A 15947-nucleotide genomic window follows, 5' to 3' on the forward strand; every position below is an offset into this window, starting at 1 on the left:
GGCCTTTTTTCACTATATCAATATGGGAGGCTTTTATTGACTGCCCTTTAATGGGTGGCTCTGAGCAGGAGTTCCTGTTAGCTAATTACCTTCAGGAGAGGTTGGGGGATACGGAGACATGACGAGAGGCATGGTTTGGGCTCTTTACAAGTTTCAAGAGCCAAGGGAGCTCAGTGTACTATGCACAGGCAAGAGGTAAGAGAGCTATAGCATTTATGATGAACTTTCTGACATTGGGCCACTCTTCAAACTGCAAGTGCATTGCTTTTTTTGGCCTGAGTTAGATGATGATGGGGTTTGTATGTTAAGTAATGGAGAAGCAAAGATTGCTTGATCCTTACATCTCAGAGGAGGAGTATTCCGGAGCTCTCATCCTGGTCCCTTCCTTCAGTCGGCAGCAGAACTCCTCGTCGATGTGTAAGCCAGGATATGGAGAGGCACCTGGGAAAGGGAGAGCGAGAGAGAAGTGCAGGGTTATCAGACACTTCAATCTCCCACACAGAGAGGATTGGATACTTTACAAAGATTAGAGAAGAAAGCTTCATAAACACTCAGTTAAGACTGCTTCAAAATCAACTGATTGACCTTACACATGGGCAATGATGTTATACATTGAATAACATCTAGAGATAATGCTAGAATAATTCTGAAATTGGAATATCGGGGGTGAGGTAAGATATATTTTTTAATAACTTTAATTCACGCTTGGCTCAGTCTAAATAAAAACAGTAATACACTAAGCCAACTTGTATCAAATATCCAATCCCGTTGGGGTTTTCAAAAATATTGCCCACGCCATGTAATCCATAAACATTTCCTGACTCATGAACAAATATTTTCATGTACCCGACCGAGAGCCCTGACACAATGTCAGATAGCATCTAAATCTCCAGAGCACTATGTCGATATTAACAAGCAGTCTGAGGAGGAGGTAACGCCTGCTAGAACGCCCTTTTTCTTTTCATCACATCAACCAATCATGGCAAACAAATAGGTCGATTACCGCGTAACTCATATCTAACACAGAAACAGGGGTGTAGTTGATGGTTTGGCACCTAAAACTAACAAGAGGTGGAAATCCTAAACCACAAGACAAAACTCAAGCTGCTAGACTGCAGGTCACGTCTCCATATGCATATGCCGGCACCTTGGGACTGGAGCAAACCTTTGACCTTCAAACACCTATCAGGTTGCCAGACTGAGTGTTTGTAATTTTTTTGCAGTCGTTTCGTGTCCTAATTTATCTTTCTGAGACCATGTTTACACCACCCAGATGTGTGAGTGGTTATGTGAAGGTACTGTATATGTATCTGTGTCTGTGGGTATTTAGTATTTTATTTATTGTATTTTATTAAGATGCCCATAAGCTGTTGCCAAGTCAGCAGCTACACTTCCTGGGGTCCAAACAGAGTGTGTGTGGTTGTGGCAAAGAAAGGTTACGGGAGAAAGAGAGAGAGAGAGAGTGAGCGAATGGAGAGAGAGAGTGTGTGTGTGAGAGAGAGAGATAAAGAGGGAGCATGAGAGAGAGAGAGATAGAGAGAGTGAGAGAGAGAGAGTGAGAGAAAGAGAGAGCATGAGAGAGAGAGAGATAAAGAGAGAGCATGAGAGAGAGAGAGATAAAGAGAGAGCATGAGAGAGAGATAGAGAGAGCATGAGAGAGAGATAGAGAGAGCATGAGAGAGAGAGAGAGAGAGCATGAGAGAGAGAGAGAGAGAGAGAGAGAGAGAGAGAGAGAGAGAGAGAGAGAGAGAGAGAGAACAAGTGTTTGCATGTACCCCATGTCTTGAGGTAGTTCAACATTTCACACTCTTTTTTTTGTTGTTGACCCAAGTCCTCCTGGGTGATTGGCTTCATGGCAGAGGTTCAAGCGTAGCAGCACAATCAAACCTAAAGCCCTGCATCAATGTGCTGTTCTTTCCTTACACTTTCCTAACATTTACTCTGAATGTTGTCCTTGCTGCCTATGGTGACATTTGAGCATACAATATGTCATGTGGAGTCTTGCTCTAGAACAGCTTGGTCTCTGCTTTGTTGCACGGTGCAAAGACAGTCATGGACCTACTTTCAATGGCGTCTCAAAGGTTGCAGTGGTTTCACCGCAGGGGCAAACATTTACATTGATCGGCTGCTTGGTTACAGCGCGTTTGCATTGCCAGCTGGGAAGTGAACGGCCGGCTTAAATGAGAGGTATTCTTTCTTTTTAACGGCCCTTTGCCTGTGATAGAATTCACAGTGGAAGTTCACTAATGTTTAAAGCACGAGCAGCATGAAAATTGTTCTCTCAAGCTGACAATGCAGCCCCGTTTTATCCCAGAGGCACAATTACGCAGTAGCAGGAGACAGTTATGACCCAGTACATCTGGAGGAGCTGCATGGCTGGGGGCACCTTGCCTCGCCTGGCTAGCTGACTGGAGACTCCTCACTGAACATCGCTGGCTGATGACAGAAAGAAACCTCTCCCTTCTATGGAAGGGATACTGCACACTGTGTGCAAAATTGTAAGATTACCTATAAAAAAAGCTTTTTGATTTTTTTTTGCTTCTAAGCAGTAATGTTTACTGAGAAATAACAAAAACACATTTAGCATAATATAATTTCTCTGAAAGAAGTAAGTTGTGGGGCAGTGAGCATGGAAGCAGTCCAAATCTGTAGTTTCATGACAAGTCCTAAAACAATAGTCCTTGTAGAGGAGATTTAAGATAAGGACCTACACAACGGAGGAAATCTGCATTGAATAAGTCTGTATTGTTCCACATGGCTGCGTTGTGAAATGTCCACAGATGTTTGTTCATTTCTGCTCATTAATTCTGCTAATGGGGAGGTCAGGTGAGGAGGTGAGGGACTATAAGGCACAGTGAGTCATTCCTGGTCAGGACTAAAGGTCTGTATATTTACCCAGAGAGAAAATCTCCCACATTAGGACTCCAAAGGACCACACATCGCTCTGAGTGGTGTAGATCTTGTCAAAAATGGCCTCTGGCGCCATCCACTTGAGGGGCAGTCTGGACTGTGGGGGATGGGAGATGGAGATAAGAGACGACAGCTCTTTTAAATCGGTATCTCATCTCACCTGTGTGACTGGCTCTCTCACTAATACCATCAATAACCGACCTGTCACATCTGAGAAGCAGAAGGGCTTGAGTTGAATGAAGTACTATACATGCCCTCATGCCATAGTTCTACCACACATCCTCAACAACCAAACATCCTCTAGTCTATGCAGACAGACACGTTTATTCCGTATTCAGACAAACACTGAAATCTGCCCAGAATATCTGGCATTTCTCAGAACTATTGCATTTATTCAGTCCGTCTTCACAGTGCCTTCAGAAAGAATTCACACCATTACTTACTCACATTTTGTTATGTTACAGCCTGAATTTAAAATGGAATCAATTTAGATTTTTTGGTCACTGGCCTACTACACACAATACCCCATAATGTCAAAATGTATGAAAAATGAAACGCTGCAATGTCTTGAGTCAATAAATATTCAACCCCTTTGTTACGGCAAGCCTAAATAAGTTTGGGAGTAAAAATTTGCTTAACAAGTCACATAGGTTGTATGGACTCACTCTGTGTGCAATAATAGCGTTGAACGTGATTTTTGAATGACTACCTCATCTCTGTACCCCACACATACAGTTGAAGTCGGAAGTTTACATACACCTGAGCCAAAAACATTCAGTTTTTCACAATTCCTGAGAGTTACCTTTCAGCAGGACAATAACCTAAAACACAAATGTACCAAATGTACAAGGCCAAATGTACACTTGAGTTGCTTACTAAGAAGACAGTGAATGTTCCTAAGTGGCCGAGTTACAGTTTTGACTTAAATCTGCTTGAAGATCTATGGCAAGACTTGAAAATGGTTGTCTAGCAATGATCAACAACAGATTTGACAGAGCTTGAAGAATTTTTGAAGAATAATGGGCATATATTGTACAATCCAGGTGTGCAAAGCTCTTGGAGAATTACCCAGAAAGACTCACAGCTGTAATCGCCGCCAAAGGCGATTCTAACATGTGTTGACTCAGGTGTCTGAACACTTATGTAAATGCAATATTTCTGTACTTCATTTTTAATACATTTGCAAACATATCTAAAAACATGTTTCCACTTCGTCATTATGGGATATTGTGTGTAGATGGGTGAGAAAAAAACCAAAATGTGGAATAAGTCAAGGGGTATGAATACGTTCTGAAGGCGCTATAGTTTTTGCCAAGACATTATTGAATGACGGCAGTCAAGTTACAGCCTCTGGTTTCTCTCACACAACCAGGCGGTAATCGTCAAGTCAATGGCACATTTCATCACATATATAATGTACTTATTATGTCAGATTAATAGAAGTACAGTATGTAGCTACTAACATCTCCTTTGCGAATGTAGTCTGGGTCTTTGTAGATGTCTCTGGCCAGTCCAAAATCGCAAATCTTCACAACATTATTCTCCGACAGTAAGATGTTTCTTGCAGCCAGGTCACGATGAATACACTAACGAAAAGAAGACAAAACATCCATTTGGATTAGGATTGACATCAATGCATGACTTTACATGAACGTTTGAGTTCTGTGGAGATATCTCAAGTTAAGATTCAGCCTAATGGGATAATGCATGGCTAGAGCCAGGACTATTTCCTGACCATGTGACCTTACAGGAAACACTCATGGCCCTGTGCATGTCAGCTAAGACAGCCATATGGAACAGTCATCAGTGATATTCTGATGTGAAGTGTTTCATATCTAGGTTAAGCCCTTCTTTCTAATGGGGATAGTTACAACAATGGGATCACTAATGAGTCTAAACTGCTCTCCCAGAGCTTGTGACTTTTAGACTGATTACAGCCAATATGCCAATAGACTCACAGCGAACAGAGTTTACTATGAATGAAAAAAAGTTGAACAAAACGACTTCCCCGGCTTTCGAAATACAACAGCATTTTATTAAAGTCAACTGGACAGAATAAAGCTTTATAAACTGGTATTAGCTGATTAAAAACAGCAACTTGTGTCTCATCAGACTGCCTTTTGGAAACTAATTGATTTTGATGCAGTAATTTGCCTAGAGGAAGTGCATACCTTGCGTGAAGCCAGGAACTCCATGCCTTTTGCAACTTGGAAACTGTAGCAAATCAAATCTTCCATTGTCAATACTCTCTTGTACAGATCCTCTGGCTCTGAGGGTAAAACAAAACATAAAGTGGTAATGACTACAAGCAATTTTCATAAACACGATTTAGTATGGTGTAACACATTAATTATGCACAATACAAATGTATACATGCAGGATCAACAACTCCATATTTGTAATGTAAGCCTCCCATACAAAGAAACCTGCAACATGTCATCATCGAAACCCCCTTTGTCACGTACAGTACGGTTCATTCATCCACCTACAGTCTCTGTCTTACTAAAAACATCCTAAAGACAGGAGAGGATGCCTGGTGTTATTTTAGATGTGGGGTGAGACGTGTGATATCGGTGCAGTGTGACAGCAGGAGGGGGTTTGTGGAGGAACCCAGTGGACTCCTTCCATCAGCCCACCTGAGTAAACATTTAATCGCACCAGAAATAACACATCACAAAACAAAATGTCCGACACGCCAGGACCAGACAAACACTTCTGTCAGAGGAGGAAGTCAACAGAGGCCTTTTCCTCCACTCCTCCTTCTCTTCCAGGCACAGTGGGTGCCAGCCTGGGGTTCTGATCTATCGATTGTAATTATGAACAGGAGGAGGAAATGTCCCATCAGGCCCAGGAAGAAAACAATCCGGGGGAGGGTGGGGTGGAGGTGAGGGGAAGGAAGACACTGTTGGCTCGTTTAGTTTTACCTTCCTCCTCTTCCTCTGAGTCGCAGTAGCTCTTATCTTCCACAAAGCCGGAGCTGGCCGAGCTTCCGGTGCTTGCCACGCTCTCCAGGCGCCGCTTGATGAGCTCGCTGAGGTCACAGCCCGACCCCGACGTCACCAGCTTACCGTCCTGGCTCTGACGAGACACACCAGATACAAGACGCAAAGCTTGAGTCACTTTAGAAAGCGGCTCTGCTGACAATCTGGGGTTTTCTTATCAGGTTGAGAAATAGACTAAATGATGAAGGCTTTTGAATAGGATTTAATGAGAAAACAGCATTTCTGAAAGCTTCAGTCCGTGAAGCTGCTGATTCACCTTATAGACGATGAAATCAGCCCTCTTGCTTCTCAAGTAGTTTGACAAGTTTCCATATTTGCAGTACTCCACTATCATCATCAACGGACCTGAGAAGAAAGAAGCACAGGATTCAAAGAAACTGACTAACGAGTAATGATTCATAAACAGTGACAAGAGTGTGTTGAAATCATGATGGATTTTCTCTGAGATGCCAGCAATTTATACATTTACTTCACAAGTCATACACTGTGGCTAAGTTTAACCATAGAGTTAACCCTGTCCTCTGTCTCGCTCACCTCCAGGCTTGGTGCAGGCTCCCAGCAGGTTGACCACGTTCAGATGATGACCAATGTGGATCAGGATCTTCAGCTCGGACATCAGAGCCTTGCGCTCATTTGACGTAGCTCCTCCTGTTACAACGCAAACACACAGATCATTTAGAGGGAAGCTGGTTAAATATACATTTCCGATTGCGGGGATACTGTTTCATACAACCCCTCAAAAGCGTGGATGTATTTTGACTTTAAATTACATTTTCATTGAAGTTATTTCGCTTTGTTTAAGATGACTCCAACTGATGTACGTTCATGGACGTCTGGAAACCAAACAGTATATTTAATAAAGAACAGATTTGACATATGTGGAGGAGATTTAAGATAGGCAAGAAATGTTTCATATAAGAAAATATGATTATCGACATGAGAACATTCAATGTGAAAGGTTAAGATGGAATGCAAAGATAATGTCAGGAAAGGAATGAAGTCAACATGGGAATATATATAACTTCAAACATAAACATCAGCCTTCTCTCACATTCAAACAGATTCTGGCATACAACCCAAAGTACAGCCATACATTCCGTCAAAATAAACCCTGGAGCACACATGGAGAGACACTATAACTGTTGAGTGTGAACAGGGCTCCCGAGTGGCGCAGCGGTCTCAGGCACTGCATCCCAGTGCAAGAGGTGTCACTACAGTCCCTGGTTCGATTCCAGGCTGTATCACATCTGGCTGTGATTGGGAGTCCCATAGGGCGGTGCACAATTGGACCAGCGTCGTCCGGGTTTGGCTGAGGTAGGTCGTCATTGTAAATAAGAATTTGTTCTTAACTGACTTGCCTAGTTAAATACAGGTTCAAGATCACAGAACAGATAATGCTGTTGTTTTTCTCAGTTGTATATCCAGTCTACACATCATATAAGGAGGCGGATATCTGGGTCAGGCATGCTATGAGGTCAGAGGGAGGGTTATTCTTAACCAAATAAACGAAACACCATCAAAGTGACTCGTCCTTTTTGGGGTGCCATCGACGCCAAAGATTAACGGTCAACCATAAATCAACCTCTACGCTACGCTGATCTCAAAGACCGTGAAATAGCAACTAGTCAATGTTGGGTGGCAGCCTAATGCGTCCGATGAGCCTGTGTAATGTCTCTCTCTTTCATTATCTGAAAAGCTCATCTGGCCACAGGTGGTTGGAGTTAGCAATGTTAGTAAACAATATTGTCCCTAACTGATAAACAAAATGAAAACATTGACTGAACAAAATAGTGCGAAATATTCCTGCTCTTATCCATCACTGACTCCCTGGATGTGGTTTACTCTAACAGAGATTTTGGTCGATTTTAATCATGAATCAATGACTTGAATTTAAATAATGAATGGAGAACATAGAGAGTTGAGCTGAGTTTTGGGTCTGTACTTCTGCTCTGTCTTATGTTGGCTCATCACAGTGGTCCCAGCCTGCTCTGGAAGCCGGAGCTGACTGACGCTGAGTCTCAAACCACCCGTAGGAAGGGTCAGTTTAGGGAAGTGAGCTGCTTTTCACTACGTTTGACCTGGGGTTCCTGGAGCAGAGCAGGGAGCAACAGCCAGCCCGGTGAGCTTGGTTCCTCTGTGATTAATGGAAGGGGATGATTAATGCCGTGACACTGATGGAAATATCTAACAAATGGCCTGGTTTATCATGTAGCTAGATCTATCACAACACCATCACTGTCCATCCATGGTCCCATTACTCTACAGAGTTGGAGTTGGCCACCCCAACAGAGCCAGGAGGAAAGTTAGTTTGACCACTTCAACCCTAAGGGGATACAGCCAGTAATGTTGGGCTGAAATGTTTACTCTGCTAAGATCAGTAGGCCAAATCCCTTGGACAGTCTCTCTTGCTTCTGGAGTCTTCTTCCGCTGTTTCCATTTTGATGGAATAAATATGTTCTGCCAGATTTAGAAAGATTGTGAAATGTGGCTGTGAGTTATGGTGACCATAAATCTTACGTGGGGAAGGGGTGGGGGGGGGGGGGGGGTCGTTGTTCTCAATTGTTTGTGTATCTAAAAAACATCAGGTCTATCAACCTTAATAAGGATTAACGTGCATATATTTTGTAGATGCATCATTTGTACCGTACAGGTTTACATTTTTCATCGCCTGAAAATCTTGGACCCAAGTGGAATGCTTTCCTGATTCCTGTCACATCTGCCAAATGTCATCCTCACCGGGGACACCAAGGCCTTAGTCTCTCTCAGACCAAACAGTCTGTTAGAAGCAGCCATCACAAGCCTACTTTGAACCGACACCCCGCGCGCAACTGATAATTGCACACACGTGTGCCATCACAGTTCTTGAATTCATATCATGCACGAGAAACCAAATAACCTGCTGAAATGACAGATGGCTGTTTTACATCTGTTACATTCAGAACGACGGCTGTTGTGTTTCTACCGTAGGTCTGACCACGTGCATTAGGAGAGGAGTACCTTCATCAGTATCGTCTCCACCAGGTGGGATCAAAAGGAAGTTATGTGGAAACAACCTGTATGACTTTTCAGCCTGGTTTCCCAACCAAAGTGACTCGCGAGTGCTGTTAATGAGCGTGTATTACGTTTTCAGATGAAAGTCTTGATGGTAATGCCTCTACCCTACCTTTCAGCATTTTGACAGCCACAGTCTTGCAGGTCGAGAGCTTGTCGATCCCAAAAGCAGAAGCCTCCACCACTTTCCCGAAGGCTCCATGGCCCAGAGTTTTGCCTGAGAGAGAGAGAAGCGAGAGAAGAGAGCGAGAGCGAGACCAGTGGGTTAAGTAAATCAGGTTGGGTTCCCTGTCAGGGGCGATATGGGCCTGTAATTAACCTTTTACTGCAGTGGGTTAAATCAGGGTCACACAGAGTGTTTCTTGGTCTACTTTGAAACAAATCTACTTTAAAATAAAAGTATACACCTCACACACTAGGTTATGGGCTTACAAAAAAGAAGACACCTGTACCATGTCAGATATAGAGTTGAAATGTATTCAATTTTGAGTTTGAATCCAATATTACATTTTATATACATCACAGAAGACTGAAATCTAACAAAACTGTTTGACATAGAAACACCGGACATTCCACCCATTGGGGCAAAAGAGGGCACTTTTGGTCATTGACTGCAGGAAAGGGCTAAAACAACCTGCTGAGGTTCTGACGACTGGACCCGTGAAGCGTTCCTCCAGGGGATATATAATGTTAAGACTGGGTGACAGCAGAGGATCACTGATGAGTAACGAAGCTACACCATCTTTACAGGGGGGTGACACCTCTGCCACATACCCCTCTCTCGCACTATATTTCAATGTAATGGGCAAACAGGGTCGCACAGTTTAAGAGGACCCAGAGTTATGGGTGCCACCTCATCAAAAATGACATTAACCTGTTGATGTGAAGTGTATGGTGAACAAATAAATTCACTTAGAGTAGTTGCCCCTTCGTGGTGCGTATTGACCTTTTGAGTTACAGCGTCGTCATGGTGAGGGACTTCGTAGACCGTACCAGTGCTGAGTGGTGTAGTAAGTTACTCACCCAGTCTGAGGCGGTCTCGGGGAAACTCCCACTTGCTGCTGTCATACTGCAGGAGTTCACACTGCTCATCCAGAGGAAACTCGTCTGGGTCGATGATGATGGATGGACCCATCTTATAGTCCACAGACTGGAAGGGGGGATGAGAGGGAGAAGAAAATGGTGATGGAGCTCGTATACATTAGGTATGTAAAATCAAACAGGATTTGTGGAAAATAACACAAGTGTTCTACCATGACCGTGCCATTGTTCTACCATGACCGTGCCATTGTTCTACCATGACCGTGCCATTGTTCTACCATGACCGTGCCATTGTTCTACTATGACCGTGCCATTGTTCTACCATGACCGTGACATTGTTCTACCATGACCGTGCCATTGTTCTACCATGACCGTGCCATAGTTCTACCATGACCGTGCCATTGTTCTACCATGACCGTGCCATTGTTCTACCATGACCGTGCCATTGCTCTACCATGACCGTGCCATTGCTCTACCATGACCGTGCCATTGCTCTACCATGGTCGTGCCATTGCTCTACCACGACCGTGCCATTGCTCTACCACGACCGTGCCATTGTTCTACCACGACCGTGCCATTGTTCTACCACGACCGTGCCATTGCTCTACCACGACCGTGCCATTGTTCTACCACGACCGTGCCATTGCTTTACCACGACCGTGCCATTGCTTTACCACGACCGTGCCATTGCTTTACCACGACCGTGCCATTGCTCTACCATGACCGTGCCATTGTTCTACCATGACCGTGCCATTGCTCTACCACGACCGTGCCATTGCTCTACCACGACCGTGCCATTGCTTTACCACGACCGTGCCATTGTTCTACCACGACCGTGCCATTGCTCTACCACGACCGTGCCATTGCTTTACCATGACCGTGCCATTGCTTTACCACGACCGTGCCATTGCTTTACCACGACCGTGCCATTGCTCTACCACGACCGTGCCATTGCTCTACCACGACCGTGCCATTGCTTTACCATGACCGTGCCATTGCTTTACCACGACCGTGCCATTGCTTTACCACGACCGTGCCATTGCTCTACCACGACCGTGCCATTGCTTTACCACGACCGTGCCATTGCTCTACCATGACCGTGCCATTGCTCTACCATGGTCGTGCCATTGCTTTACCACGACCGTGCCATTGCTTTACCACGACCGTGCCATTGCTCTACCATGACCGTGCCATTGCTTTACCACGACCGTGCCATTGCTCTACCATGACCGTGCCATTGCTGTACCATGACTGTAGTTGTAATGTGCCTATTTCTATTGTCTTTGGACTGTTGAGGCATGTTCTCTACTTTCTTGTCATACACACAAACACGATCTCAGCACTTTTCCAATGCCAGGAAATGTGGAAATTGTAAACGTCAAGCTAAAATTATCCCACCCAATTGAACTGCATTTCGCAAGAGACATGACATCAGTGATCGCAGTTGAAAAAATCTGTATAGCGAGATTGCACTCCACTCCTGAAGCTCACAAACAAAAACCGTGTTTACAAAAAAAAAAAAATTGTAGTGTGGATGTTTGAATATGTCTTGAGAAGAGCATGTCACACATTGTTAAATGGCATGATGCTGTGGTTTAATTAACTAAGTAAAAAAAAAGAATGGTGAGTCAAGTCCCCAGTGCAGTATCCAAACAGTTACCACTCTCGAATGTCTTCACAGTCAAGAAGAGTGAGATAGAGAGTATAGAACTAGCTGTGATTGCAGGGAGATCTCGTTACCTTCCTCAGCTTGCGGATGAAGAGGATGAGCATGAGCCAGAGGAAGGTGGCAGCAGCTCCTGTACACACCAGGACGATCACCTCAATGTTGGGCTTCCCCTCATCACCTGGAAGGAGACCACAGGAACAATTAGTCAACTGTTGTTCACCGAGGAATTAGGTGTTTTCGATGATTCTTGAAAAATGTATAAGAATTGATAACTGAGAATAAATATAAATGGATGTACACAATAGAGGAACGGTTTTGTTTGTTTAACATATTAGAGTAAGACATGGCACTGGCCTACTTATCCAGTACTTGAAAGTCAATTTCGCTAATTGAATCCAAGGACGTGAATTACACCACTGCAATGTTGATTTTTTGAAAGTCCACTCTGGCATTTCTCTCAGTTATTCATTTTTTGCTAGATGAACTCATTTCCACCATGTTGTGTACACGCTACAAGTGGAAACACATTCCATTGCGTATCCCTAGTTTGCTTAGCCTATACATCCCACACTGTTGCACATTCATCTCATATTAAACTATTTTCTTAACTATCCATGTCAACATTCACAGTCAGCCATCTCAAAACTGCCTTCCTTAATCTTTAGGAATTTTGTGACATAGTTTTGTTTAGAGTAATGCCTAAATAAGGGTTTGGCAATGCATGAAGCAAACTGTCTAATGTTGGACATGCTCTAACGGATGATGCTGACATCGGGGTTGGACTTTGAGGAAAATGGGACATTTTTGGGGGAACGGGAATTCATGTCTGGTGCCAGGGCTAGTCGTCAGAATACCGTCGCATGACCTTGCCCCCCCCCCCCCCCCCCAGTCTGTGTCATCATGTTTCCAGTCCCATGGTTATTTAACGAGAATACTTCTCCCCTTGCTGTGCCCACAGTCATTGAGAGTGGAACCTCTTAACACACCCCTTGCAGGTCACGTCCCATGGGTGGGGACCTCGGTCAGAGCTCCAAGAGCCTCAGTCATAAAAGCCAGTGGAGTAATTCACTGGACATACTTGGAAGCCTCTTGGCAGCCTCCCTCTCTAGAGAGTTCTCATACTGAAGTCTGGCCAGAGCTATTTGTACTGTTGACAAGAAAACATGGCCCAGTATGGCCAAGAGGTTTCCTGTGACTGTGATTGGTCATGCAGTAAGGAAGTGCTCTGGCTGTGGCTGTGCTGGTTAAACTCAGGGTTGATTGATTGGAATCTGACGTGGTTAATGTACTGCAGTTCGATTCATTGGATTTCGTTATCAGGATGACATGGGTTCTCGTCAAGCTCATTATGATGGAAATAAAGTAGTGACTCACCCATGACAGTGACCACAGCACTGGCTTTCACACTCCCCTCACCGTTGCTGGCCAGACACTCGTACACGCCCTCATCGTCTTTCTTCACTCTCTTGATCGTCAGCACCCCATCCTCCCTCAGGGTAATACCTGGAACAACAGCACGAAGTCAACAGCTCAGATTCTATGGAGAAAATGACTAACATGGTTGAGCAATTCAGCAACGATCATGTGACCCGACCAGGGAAAACCCAGGGCCCCTAAATCCCGAGTCATTTCTTACCTGGACCCTCCTGTACTGGTAGGTTGTCTTTGTACCAGGTGATGTAGGGTGGGGGCACACCCAGGGCGTAGCAGGCCATAGTCAGAGTGCTGCTGCTGTTTATATCTTGATTGGTCAGGTTCTGTCTCAGCCACGGCCTCTTCCTCTCTGTTTCAATCACAAAAGCATATCTGAATTCGATCGCTCTTCTTTTCAAGATTTTCCTCAGACAAACTCATCTCTCTACTGGGTTTCATCATCACGAGCAGATTTATATTCAGGAGCAGGCACTTTTAAATACGATGTTACACAAACATATTATTCTTCGAGTTTGGTAATACCCATATAACGTGCAATTACTGTTCTGTTAGAGACCTCATTGAACACCCAGCAGGCAATGTTCTCTCTGTCACTTCCTCACCATGCACAGTCAGCACAGTCTTGACTATAACTCTCTTGTTGTGGATCTTGTGTGCCCAGCACTGGTAGCCTGCTGTGTGATTCCTGGACACATTGTGCAGGCTTAGGGAGAGAGAGATAGAGTATGGGCTGAACTGCAGGGCCGTGATGTTGTTAGTGATGGTGGAGTTCTGAGGGTCCTTCCACTGCAGGTCTGTGTACAGGTACCGAGTCCCCCTGCAGGTCAGAGTGACGTTGTCACCCTCGATGGCAGTCTGGGGCTCAATGGCCAGGTGCTGAGGGTGATCTGGCGGGGGAGAGTGGAAAAACATATCAGGTCATTAGGAGTGTTAGAGCATTTTTTTGTGTGAGGGAGGACACCCCATTTGGGTGCCTAGTAAAACTACCATGCATAAGCACAGGTCAGATTATTGTACAGTATGTAAGTGGGTTACAAGAGCATCTTTGTTACTGCCTGTAACCCTCTCCTCTCAGCAAGATAGACACTGACGCTGTCCTATTCTGGGAAAGAGCATCTCTGAAACATCAAGCTGCGCATCACCACACCAGGAATTTGCAGTTATTTCCTGTTTCATCACTGTTAATTGGAAGCACGTTGGCGGTGTGCGGTGAGCAGCGCTGATGTTCGGCCTACAGCAGTGCAATAGGAATCAGGCCGGGGCCGGGCCTCCGGGGAGCCAGACTGAGTTTGTTTATTCAGAACACTGGAAAGCATTCTGTGTTCCATAAGAGACGACAGCTGTTATTACAATTCTGCAGCATTCCAGTGCTCTCGATCTCCACCTCTGGAACGGTGGCACATTGCAGCACTTCCTCCAGAGACTGATCTTATTCTCATCCGGAAACTCAGAGTTTGGCATCATCAGCCGTGTCCCCAAACATAGTGTCACCACCATTCCCAATTACAATCTATCATCAATCAGTTTTCAACTTCAAAACTTCTACGTTTTCACATTTTTTCCCGCTGTGATGACTGCTTGCGCGCCCTGACAGCTGATTTCTCCTATCATTATATAACTGGACTAGATGGAATTTTTATTTCATGAACATTTGGAACTGTTCAGATGCATATAAAAAATGATTCATGCAGCAGCAGGCTCCGAGAAGAAGAGAAATGACCTGCGGGCGCTCCAGTGTACGCTCAGAGCTGTTTTTAAACTTGCAGTATTAGACTGTACCATATGGCCCAGGACATGTTTGCCTCTTCCGTTCGATCCTAAAGCCTGCCTCCTCAGGAGGAGGAAGATGGTTTCAATTAATGCCTCCATCTGCACTCTTTATTGCACAGTACAATCTGTGCATTCTTGCGCTTGCCTCGCAATTCATTACAGTGCGTACGTGTAGTCACTGGAAGCGAGACTTCACGTATGTTATATGTTATACTTTATGCCTGGCCCGTAAAAATAAAAACCACTCAAGCATTTCTGCTTGTAATTTTTCCTTATGCTGTTCTTTCAATCAACTCCCCACGTTGTGTAGTGTTAAATTGACCCACTTACCGTCCACATAGAAGGGGGTTCTCAGTGTACGGGTGCCAAGTTTGTTCTGGGCTGCGCAGGAGTAGATCCCTGTGACGTTAGCCGCTCCCACCACTAGCGTACTCACAGTCTATGGAGGAGAGCGAATAAGCCAATCATTCGATCTACAATACAGCCAGCAAATGCTGTACACTATGTGCAAAATATATTTTTTTATATCGATGAGACTAACCTGTATAAATAAAAAGGTTACATGAAAAAGGTTCAGGTTGGCATAAGATTCATTATACCTCAATCCATACACACTGACACAATGTCTTTTGAAATACCACAGCAGATTTTCCATCAACAACAGTGTGGCTATTTTGCCATTAGCTAGTGTGTCAGAGATCTGCCTTAAGCCGAGCCTATTTTATGCTCTCGTCACAATAATGGAAGGATACATCTGGACTTTTAAACCCGCCTCTTCTCTCCCCGCAGCACAAGTCCACAGAAAGAGTGCCGGGGCCTCCATGTCATTTCCTGGGGAGCATTTACAATGCCACACTCGATTCTATCACCGTTGGAGTGGAACCCGTTTAATGGCTTAAGTAGACACAACAATAAGTACGATTTGGGCAAGGGGCCAGATCGCGTGGGGTTCTGTTTTGTGTTCAGAACGACATCTGTTTTCAGAGTAGCTACATCAAAGGTGCTGAATGCTGTGGCTGTATTGTCTGGGTGGTGTCAACTTCCTGGGTTTCTAGCGCCATTGTGCTCTG

The 15947-nt window shown here is 44.5% G+C and overlaps 1 protein-coding gene across 1 annotated transcript in view; it reads right to left on the reverse strand.

The window, feature by feature from the left end:
* Window positions 1-15947, reverse strand: part of LOC120046992 (vascular endothelial growth factor receptor kdr-like) — a 65476-nt gene that overhangs the window by 19442 nt on the left and 30087 nt on the right. Inside the window, 14 exon segments of the mRNA XM_038992540.1 lie at window positions 342-441; window positions 2896-3007; window positions 4374-4496; window positions 5082-5179; window positions 5835-5988; window positions 6169-6257; window positions 6447-6560; window positions 9076-9180; window positions 9987-10113; window positions 11745-11851; window positions 13048-13176; window positions 13310-13456; window positions 13710-13994; window positions 15208-15316. Of these exon segments, the coding sequence (XP_038848468.1) occupies window positions 342-441; window positions 2896-3007; window positions 4374-4496; window positions 5082-5179; window positions 5835-5988; window positions 6169-6257; window positions 6447-6560; window positions 9076-9180; window positions 9987-10113; window positions 11745-11851; window positions 13048-13176; window positions 13310-13456; window positions 13710-13994; window positions 15208-15316 (1799 nt within the window).

The sequence above is a fragment of the Salvelinus namaycush genome, chromosome 5 (genome assembly GCF_016432855.1).
Source record: "Salvelinus namaycush isolate Seneca chromosome 5, SaNama_1.0, whole genome shotgun sequence".
NCBI lineage: Eukaryota > Metazoa > Chordata > Actinopteri > Salmoniformes > Salmonidae > Salvelinus > Salvelinus namaycush.